This window comes from Antennarius striatus, chromosome 16 (assembly GCF_040054535.1).
Source record: "Antennarius striatus isolate MH-2024 chromosome 16, ASM4005453v1, whole genome shotgun sequence".
In the NCBI taxonomy this organism is placed as follows: domain Eukaryota; kingdom Metazoa; phylum Chordata; class Actinopteri; order Lophiiformes; family Antennariidae; genus Antennarius; species Antennarius striatus.
In genome coordinates this window covers 2,259,088-2,268,936 of record NC_090791.1, presented here as the reverse complement: position 1 = coordinate 2,268,936, position 9,849 = coordinate 2,259,088, and the positions used below count along the sequence as shown (strand labels likewise).

Genomic DNA, 9,849 nt, shown 5'->3' with positions numbered 1-9,849 from the left:
TTAGGTTTCTCAATTTTTATTTTTTATTTTTTTGTTGTTATTTCCTATATTTATTATCTTATTTTTAACGTTATTTAGTATGTGTGCGCCACGAATCGCCAGTCATACAAAAATCCTAGCAGTTCAGGCCTGTAGGGGGCAGCACCTCCTCCCGAGCGTCAGACGAAAGGAAGAAGAAGAGCGTGACGTCACAGCTTGAGGGCGGGCCTCTCACTCACTTCCGTCAAAACGACAACAAACCTGTTATGTTAGCAGTTCTTTGTAGAAATCGGCTTTCATTGGAGCTGGTTTGATGCAACATTTGGATTTAAACGATCTCACGGTTCTACTGGCGGCCTCGTAACATCCGGTCAGTAGCGCCAGCTTCCGGTTAAATGTGTATTAGCCGGTTTAAATGGCTCGCAGACGACTAGGCTACACGCTAAGCTAACATGAATGAAATGCTAAGCGCAGTTCGGATGTTTTGACCGACAAAGCTGCTTCTTCTTGGGCTGAATGTGTTCCGTCTCACCGGGGAAATGAAGTTTATTAGCAGAACTAATCACGAATGACCGGTTCAAGCTAGCTGTGAGTTAGCCCGGTTAGCTTTAACTTGTTAGCTAGGTTAGCTGCGGCGTTAGCTGGAGCAGAACTTAAAGCAACACAGCGTTTATGTCTGTGTCCTTACAGCAGCTACAAAAAATAGTCAATCTAAAGATATAAATATTATTTTTTAAATTAAAATACTAATTGAATCCATTATCTGTTGTTTTGTTTACACCTGAGTTATTATTATTATTTCCTGGTTGTTTCTCCCAGCATCTCCCACATCCTGGGAAGGTTATAGAATCGATCGATTAATTTAACGAATGGATTTTTCTCCTGTGCTGATTCTGTATCGATCTGACCTAAATTAAATGTTCTGTCTTCTTCCTCAGACTCATGGTTGCAGGTTCAGCTCTCATGGAACCGTCCACAAAGTCTGGGACCAACCAGGTGGCGGATGTGGTGTTTGTCATCGAAGGGACGGCGAATCTCGGACCTTACTTTGAATCTCTGAGGAAAAACTACATACTGCCAGCTATTGAGTAAGTAAACACCCCCCACCCAACCCCCCCAGTTTAATGAGATATTCCTTTTTTGAATGAATCTGTTTATCCTGATCTACTGTAGATATTTCAATGGAGGGCCGCCGGCAGAAACAGATTTCGGTGGAGACGTGAGTGTTCTTTTGGTTTATATTCTATGTTGGTGCTGTCAGGTGAGAAGGATTTGTTAACATGAATGTTCTTCTCTTTCTGTTGTCCTTCCAGTACGGGGGGACACAATATGGTCTGGTCGTCTTCAACACGGTGGACTGCGCTCCCGAGTCCTACGTCCAGTGTCACGCTCCGACCAGCTCGGCCTTCGAGTTCGTCTCCTGGATCGACAGCATCCAGTCGGTTTTCATCCGTACGATTCGTTTCGTTTAACCTCGATGGAGACGAATAAATCTGTTTCCTTCCCGCTCAGGTTCATGGGAGGCGGCGCTGAGAGCTGCAGCCTGATCGCAGAAGGTCTCTCCGTGGCGTTGCAGCTCTTCGACGACTTTAAGAAGATGCGGGAGCAGATGTGAGTGTTCTTTTCTGTCACGTCTTCTGTGGGTGGCGTCGCTCTAAACCCGCCGCTTCCTCTCTTTGCTCACCAGAGGTCAGACCCACAAAGTGTGTGTGCTCCTGTGTAACTCTCCCCCCTACCTGCTTCCTGCCGTGGAGAGCGTCAGCTACACCGGCTGCACGGCCGACAACCTGGTGAAGATCATCAGAGACGTGAGTTAACGCTGACGCGGATGTTTAGAATCAGTTTTTACTTTATTTATCTGCTTTCATTAAAAAAAAAAAAAAGTCATCTGTGAAAATCATCTGAATTCATTTTATTTTCTTCTCCCCCAGAGAGGGATCCACTTCTCTGTGGTGGCTCCCCGGAAGCTGCCGGCGCTGAGGGCTCTGTTTGAGCGGGCGTCGCCTGTGGGGGGCGCCGTTGAGTCCCATCCGGACTACAGTCAGGACCCCTTCCACATGGTGCTGGTCAGAGGCGTCTCGCTGCCCGGTGAGCGTTTGTGAAATTCTTTTTCTGTATGATTGTTGTCGTTTTACGATAAATGGAATTTTACGACCGTTTTATTTACATCTTATAAGTTTAGATCCTTTTTAAAATGTAACGTTTCGTCTCTTGTTCTTTGTCTAGTTTCCCCGGGTGGGGGTCCAGGGCCGCTCAAACCCGTTCTCCCCCCACAGCCGCTGCCTGTCAGTCAACCTGGCGGCGGTGGCGTTCCTCAGCAGGCTCCGCCCATCAGCGCCGGCCACCCTTATCAGGTAACGGACACGCCTCCAGGAGGAGTCGGGCTAATTCCTGCTCCGTTCCATCACCGGAATGTTTTCACCTCAGCTTTGCCAACCCCCCCCCCCCCCATGTTGACAGAATCCTGCAGCCTCCATGACGGCCGCTCAGGTGGCGGCGCAGCTGGCGGTTGAAGCCGCCAGCAACCAGAAGAATCGTTGTGAGTTCGTTAAAACAAAAAATAATTCAGAAAGTTGTTTCGTGGTTCAAACCTGATCCTCACCCGTGCCCCGCCCCCTTCCCCCTCCTCCAGTCACAGGATTGGTCAGTCAGGGCCCTCCCTTCGCCGGTCAGCCGACCATCCCATCGGTCCCCGGGGTGAAGCTCAACCAGCCCAACATCTCCACTGTCACCACGGCGACGCAGCCCCTGCTACAACAGCAACAAGTCCCGCCCAGTCAGCAGCAGCCGGTCCCGCCTCCAGGACAGCCGGTGCCCAATCAGCAGCCGCAGGTCCCGTCTCAGCCGCAACCCACAGCCAATCAGCCGACAGGGGCGTCAGCTCAGCCCAGCATGGTGAGTTGTTTCGGTAGCGGCCTTCAGGGGGCGCTGTGGCACAGCAGGGGATTTGTTGCATCACTTTACTTTTTTGTAAAATTAAACTTTTTTTTAAACTAATTTTACTCTAAGAAATTGTGTTTTTATAAAAATTTGTAAGTGTTTTATTTGTGGTTCCAAAGTTGAAGCGTCTCACGTCTGCTTCCTCCTCAGCCCGGCGTCCCCGGAGCTTCAGGCAACGCCAACCCCATCGGACAGCCGCAGGTGGTGGCCAATAAGGTCGTGGCGTGGACCGGCGTCCTGGAGTGGCAGGAGGTAAAAACCAGTGGCTGGTAGGCTAAGCTAAGCTAAACGCCGTTAGCTCCAGAGATCTCCCAGCCGGTCGTTGTAAGCTAACGTTAGCCGGCGTGTCGTCTCAGCCGCGCATCAATCTGAGACTGCATGACGAATCGTGCGGTACTCATCGCCGTCCGTCACCGCGGTGAGTCTTAATCAACGCCTGTCATTGATTATCCTCCGGTCTGATCGATCGTCTCTCCGTCCCGCCGCCGTTCATTCAGCTCCAGGTCAAATCAATCGGGTTCACGATGGCGGCGCCGCGGACAGGAAACGGATGTTCAAGGCTTTCATGAGGCGCTCGTGAGGCCTTCAAGTGTTTGTGTTGGGTGGGCGGAGCGAGATCAATCACCGCCATCGACCGCTGCCCCCCCCCCCCGCCCTCTGTTAGCCAGAATCAGCTGATTGGGTTAAAACGGAGTGACATGACTGGACGGATCACAGCGTCTGGAGTATCAATGTTCTCAGGCGGTTCAGGACAGGTTTTTATGAATGGCTTCTTCTGATTGGGGTCACAACAGCCAATGAAAAACAAAAAGGCGGAGCCACATCTCCCGTTAACCCCTTCTTTCTCCTCCTGCAGAAGCCCAAAGCCTCGTCGATCGATTCCACCACCAAGCTGACCCGATCGCTGCCGTGTCAGGTTCACGTCAACCAGGGAGAAAACCTGTGAGTAGCCAATCAGGCGTTGCCGTGGCCACCTGTGGTGGTTGGGGGGGTTGGGGGGGTTATGGTTGTTTGGGTCTGACCTCCCGTCTCTGAACAGGAACACCGACCAGTGGCCCCAGAAGCTCATCATGCAGCTGATCCCACAGCAGCTCCTGGTGAGACCAGGACCGGTTCTGTTTGGTACGGATCCGCCTTTATTTATGAACGATACATAATGAGTCCTCCTCCCCCTCCTCTTCCTCCTCCTCCTCTTCCTCCTCCCCCTCCTCCTCAGACGACCTTGGGTCACCTCTTCAGGAACTCCAGGATGGTCCAGTTCCTCTTCACCCATAAAGACATGGAGTCCCTGAAGGGTCTCTACCGCATCATGGCCAACGGCTTCGTAAGTGTCCCCGCCCCCCACGGCCCACATCTCATCCGTGATTGGTTACCTCTCAGTGAAAGGCGTTCTGGCGCCGCCCCCCTGCCTTTACTGGGCTGCAGTTCTGGGAACGGCCTCTAGGGGGAGCTCCAGGCCTCCAAACCAGGAAATCATTTCTGACACAACTTCTGTTGAGGGCCTTTGACTCCGTCAGCATGAAGAGTTATTTCTGGGATGCTTGAGGGGCGGGGGGCGGGGTTAACGTTCAGCTGAGTTCTTCTTCTACACCTGAATTTAAAGCACAGGCCAGAGAATCACGTGGTTTAGAAAACTGATGTGATGAGATGTACCGCATCCTAACCCTTACTCTACTCCCCCATCTCTACCCCCCCCAGGCCGGCTGTGTCCACTTCCCCCACACCACGTCGCCCTGCGAGGTGCGGGTGCTGATGCTGCTCTACTCGTCCAAGAAGAGGATCTTCATGGGTCTCATCCCCAACGACCAGAGCGGCTTCGTCAACGGCATCCGGCAGGTCATCACCAACCACAAGCAGGTCCAGCAGCACCGAGTGGTGAGTGTGTGTGTGTGTGTGTGTGTGTGTGTGTGTGTGTGTGTGTGTGTAGGTGGGGGGGGTTCCAGAACAGAAGGAGGTGATAATGAGGAGGCATCACCGAGGAGCGCCGGGGATTGAGGTTTATTGTTCACGGCGTTCAGGTGCATCGTTATTGGCATTTCGTTTAGCTGCTAACGGCTCTCGCTCCGCTAGCGGCTAATGGAGTTAGCATCAGGCTAAGTCCCCGCCGCGGCGTTAGCTTCACGCTCACTAGAGGAACACACACACACACACACACAACGGTGTCAGAACCGGTTCACACCTGTCCGACACCGCCGCCGTTTGTCGATGCGTGTGATCGATATTCCACCCGGCGGTGTGTGTGTGTGTGTGTGTCCTGCGGGAAAACACACACAATCAACAACACAACGTATCTGAAACGTGTCAGCGAGCATTTAAATGTTTGTGAAACGGTCGACGTTTGACTTTTATTAACATATAACTGTTCCAGACCTGTGTGTGTGTGTGTGTGTGTGTGTGTGTGTGTGTGTGTGTGTGTGTGTGTGTGTGTGTGTGTATAAAAGGCTTCTGCCTCTGACTTCATCACAGGTTACGAACCATCGCCTCGTCCACGCGACACAAACCCCTCCTCTTTCTTCCCGTCGCCCCCGGAGACGGGCTGTTTTAAACCGGCTTCCTGTCGCACCAGCCGTCGTCTCCACCACGGGACTCGGGCCGCATCCCGTTTCAGAGCGCCGGTGCGTCCCCGTCCAGGGGCGGAGCTACGCGGGCCGGATCGCGCCGTGTTGTCCACTCACCCTTCTGGTTTTAACGTGTCCATCGAAGCGTGTCGGACCCGTGTGCGAGGCGAAGCCGTGTTTGTCGGAGCGTCGGGGCGTTTAGAGGAAAGCAGGAGACATGAAATTGTAATGAAGACTTGCCCCCCCCCCCCGCCTGCCTCTCGTGTATCATCACATATTCAGCGCTGCATCCCTAACAGGGAAGCGCTACAGCAGCCTTAATGTAATTAAAATTTCAGTTTGGACCGCTGGTTCTGGTTCTCTGTGCCGGGGGCTGTGGGGGCTCAGGGAGCAGGAACCCGGTTGTTTCCCCCCTGAAAAATAAAAGAAGCGATGCTGACTTTAAATCCGTGATTTTACAGGTTAGTGGGTTAAAGACGGGAGATAAATCACAGCAGAAAGCAGGAGGCAGCTGTAGTGCCCCCCCCCCCCAGACCCAAAGCTGCGTGTTGTGCAGTTATTGTTGGTCAGAACTCACTAATCCCACGACGGCGGCGCCGGCGTGATGCGTTCAGGTTCAGCAGGACGGAGTGAGAGCGTTGGGTTTTTATTTTTTTACCAGCCTGTGGTTTTAATAATTTGTGTTTATAAGAGGTAGGAAACACATTTTAACCCCCCGCACCCCCCCCAACTCCTCCCTCGGCGACGCAGCACATTTCAGCACTTACTGCCATTGGATTAGCCTTTTTAAAAGTGGGGGGAGAGTGAAAAAGTGGAAACAGAAATGCATCAGTCGCTCACTCAGCCGCTAAGGTGTGTAAAAAAAAAAAGATGAAACCACAAAAAAACGGTATTGGTCCCGTTGTTTACGTGACACCGTCTTTACGGTTCGGATTCATTGCGACTCTTTTTCACATTGTTGGTTCAGGAAACGTTTTTTTAACAGGAAGTTTAAAAAAATGTCGGAAGATGAAAAAATCCAGAAGAAAGTTTCACGTAGACTACAGAAAAAATACAAATATCAACAAAACAGTTTCAAAAACGTTTGGCCTTGAATGCAACACGCTGGCCAAAATAGGTAATAACCGAATCACCCTCTCTGAGATCTTCACCGACCAACCGTCAGGAGAAAAAAATTTTAGACCAACCGACTGACCGACAGACCAACTAAAATTTTTTCAGACTGACCAATGGGATGAAAAAAAAACTGTTTTTGGACTAACGAACAAATATTTTTTAAACTGTCTGACCAAATGAAGTTTTTTGGACCGACCGAACAACAAAAAGAATTTTTAGATCGACTGATCGGTCAAAAAAAAGTTTTTTTTTTCTAAAAAAACAAAAAACTATTTTTTTTGATCAAATGAATGACCCCAAAAAAAAATTATTGTGGACTGAAAATCTGTTTTTTTCGGACCTTAAAAACATTTTGACAGAAAAAGAAATTTTTTGGACTGAAAAAAAAACCCATATTTTTTGACAGAAAAAAAAAATTCTTTAGACTGACTGACCAATCGAAAACTGACCCGACTGAACCATTTTTTATACTGACCAACTAAAAAAAAAATTTTTTTTTTTGAACTGAAATTTTTTTAATATAATGGCTAACAAGTCAAAAAAAATCATTTTTTGAGAATGACCGAATGCCCAGAAAAAAACAAATTTTTTTGACCAAAAAAAAAATGTTTTAGACCAACCAACCGTCGAAAAAAAATTTTTTGCACCGACCGAACGACCAATGAAAAATTTTTGACAAAAGAAAATAATTTTTTGACTGACGATCAATCGGAATTTTTTTTTTAATGAAAAAAAAACATTTTTTAGACCGACTGAGTAGTCATAAAAAAAAAGTTTTTTTGGATCTGACCAGCCGAAAATTTGTCCTTGAATGCAACACGCTGGCCACGCCGTTGTAAACCCACCTGACTTCGACTTATGTCACCATGGTAACATATCATCGATGGGATCAGCCGTGGCGTTCCCGCTCCTCCACGCGCTGTGAAGTCTTTTTGTTTCACTCGGTCGTGTCTGAACTTGACAAACGTGGGTTGATAGCCGCCACCTAGTGGGAAGGATGCTAACAAGGTTAGCAAATCCTGATGCCCCACCCCCCAGGTTCGAAAGCAGGTTCATTTTTGGGTTTTTTGGTTTGTTATTTTTCAAATAAAGGACTTTCTGTTGACTTTCTAAAACTTGTAGAAACACGCGAGGCGTTAGCGGCGGCGACCGAAGGCGCTAATGAAGAAGGCGCTAATGAAGGTGGAGGTGAGGCGGCGCCTCCAGAAATAAAGCTGACAGAATGTTCTGTTTCCTCTCTGTGTGCAGCAGCTGGGTGGTGGAGGGGGTCCGATGCAGCCGGGGCAGGTCGCCCCCAACCAGAACTTCCTCAACAGGCCCCCCGGCCCCATTCCCGTTGCCCACGGCAACGTCCAGCAGCAGGTAAATGACACCTGCCCCTCCCCTTTCTGCCTGTTGACACCTCTGCTGCTCCGTCGCCTGCTGATCTCTGCATGCCTTATTTCCTCCGGTGAACCTCCCCGCCCCCCCATCCCCTTTTTCCACTCCTCCTTCTCTCTGATCTGTCCTGTGTGCAGTCTGTGGTGGTGGGCATGCCCCCCGTTAGTCAGGTCTCCATGATGGAGGAGCAGCAGAGGCAGAACACAATGGTGAGCCCCCCTCCCAAAAGATACAGCCCCGCGTCGCGTTAGCATGTCGCTGGTAGCATGCCAATAGGAACATGCTAACACGCATGAACATGTTAGCATCCTGTTAGCGTCTGAGCCTGTTCAGCTGTTTGTTTTGGATAAATAACTTCACTAATAATCTGGTCCAGTAGAGTAAGAGTCACATGACCCGCCCTTCCTGGTGTTATTTTAAATAAAGTTTTTTTTTCCCGTGGCGTGAATCTGTTGTCAAACGTCTCAAACTCTCCCCCAGATGACCATGAGAGCAGCCGGACCAGCCAATCAGCAGCCGCCAGTCAGCGGGGCTCCGCCCAATCAAGTCGCACAGAGCGGACAAGCTCCGCCTCAGGGTCCCATACTCCGCCTCTCCAACCCGGGAGCCAATCCGCAGCTGCGCAGCCTCCTCCTCAGCCAGCAGCAGCCAGTAAGAGACGAGTGAGTTAAATCTGTTCTCTGATTGGACGTTTCCTGCTCTGACACGCCCCCTATGTCTCCACAGCAGGGTGGAGTCTCTCACATGACGGGCATGATGTCACACCAGGGTTTGGGTCAGCCCATGGTCCACCCGGCACCGGGGGGCGGGGCCCAAATGCAGGGCCAATGGAGGCAGCCTTTGGGAGGTCAGGATGTTAACATATTTCACCCCTGATAGGCCGAACGCCTCACAAGGTTCACATTTCCTTCATCGCATTCCTTTTGATGTTCTCGTTGGTTTCCATGGTGATGCAAATGACTCCCCCCACCCCCACCCCCACCCCGAAGGTCCCATCCTGATGTCCGGAGGCCAGAGAGGCGCCGTGCCGCCGTCCGGGATGCCCCAGGTCTCCAGCGTCATGGAGGACGAAATCCTCATGGACCTCATGTGACGGAGGGGCGGGGCCACGGAGCGGGTGGGCGGAGCTTACAGAGGGAGAAGAGCAGCTTCCTGCAACATTACAACCACCAGAAACACAATAATCTCCCTCATTTGTACATTCTGATCACCATTACCATGAGTTTTATGTTGTTTCCTCCTTTTCTTGTCGAGATTTTTTTTTTTTCTGTCAGATCGGAACACGATTATTGATGATTACTGATGATTATTGACAATTGATTCCTTGTTCTGGTAAGCAGGCTAAACAGAAACCGAAATAGACCTGACAAATAAACGCTTCATTGTCTTTTTTTTTTTTTGCCTGCCAAATAGTGTCACTGTGTTCATTTTAACTACTTCAATATGTCGCGGAACCATAGAGAGCCCCCCCCCCTCTACCCACCCCCCATTTCGTTGCCAAGTAGTCCTACCAGATGGCGTCGGTTGGCCGCGCTTCCCTTGGCAGAACGTACAATCAGGCTGACCGCATGCGCACATGGCGGCGGCGGCTTCATACATACATGCCCACGGCGTCTCACACACACACACACGCTTCATACATGTTAAACCCCGGCGGTAACAAGCGCTCCCATCGCCGGACGGAGACGCCAACGCCGCCGAGGTGAAGGAAAACAAACTTCCTTCAACGCACTCATGACACATTCGCTTATCACTTTGTGCAGTTTTTTTTTTTTTTACACTTGGACACTGTGTACACTCGCATACACACTCACCAACAGGAAGTGATGTCAGTCCCTGTCACCTGGGAGACAGAGACGGTTGCTAAGATACCGTG

At 50.3% G+C, this 9,849-nt stretch overlaps 1 protein-coding gene across 3 annotated transcripts; it reads left to right on the top strand.

Moving 5' to 3' along the window:
• The first annotated feature begins 205 nt into the window (after positions 1-205).
• med25 (mediator complex subunit 25) lies at positions 206-9,456 on the top strand. Of its 3 annotated transcripts, none has more exons than XM_068336531.1 (20): positions 206-349; positions 918-1,067; positions 1,153-1,198; positions 1,293-1,417; positions 1,492-1,590; positions 1,667-1,787; positions 1,911-2,067; positions 2,206-2,333; positions 2,440-2,518; positions 2,612-2,874; positions 3,070-3,171; positions 3,776-3,861; positions 3,959-4,016; positions 4,136-4,243; positions 4,618-4,794; positions 7,842-7,955; positions 8,111-8,182; positions 8,454-8,624; positions 8,700-8,869; positions 8,963-9,456. In XM_068336531.1, exons 2-19 carry the CDS (start codon positions 922-924, stop codon positions 8,847-8,849), a joined length of 2,202 nt encoding a protein of 733 aa, XP_068192632.1. In that variant the 5' UTR covers positions 206-349; positions 918-921; the 3' UTR covers positions 8,850-8,869; positions 8,963-9,456. The 3 variants fall into 3 exon arrangements, with proteins under 3 accessions (XP_068192632.1, XP_068192630.1, XP_068192631.1); XM_068336529.1 differs by having other exon boundaries at positions 8,700-8,820; positions 8,963-9,449; XM_068336530.1 differs by lacking the exon at positions 8,111-8,182 and having other exon boundaries at positions 8,700-8,820; positions 8,963-9,453.
• The last annotated feature ends 393 nt before the right edge of the window (positions 9,457-9,849 follow it).

Excerpts from the sequence above, each read along its gene's own strand:
- med25 (XM_068336529.1), top strand. The coding sequence starts at position 922 with ATGGTTGCAGGTTCAGCTCTCATGGAACCGTCCACAAAGTCTGGGACC. Across the intron at positions 1,788-1,910 it reads TGGTGAAGATCATCAGAGAC|AGAGGGATCCACTTCTCTGT; the intron begins GTGAGTTAACGC and ends CTTCTCCCCCAG. Across the intron at positions 3,862-3,958 it reads GTCAACCAGGGAGAAAACCT|GAACACCGACCAGTGGCCCC; the intron begins GTGAGTAGCCAA and ends GTCTCTGAACAG.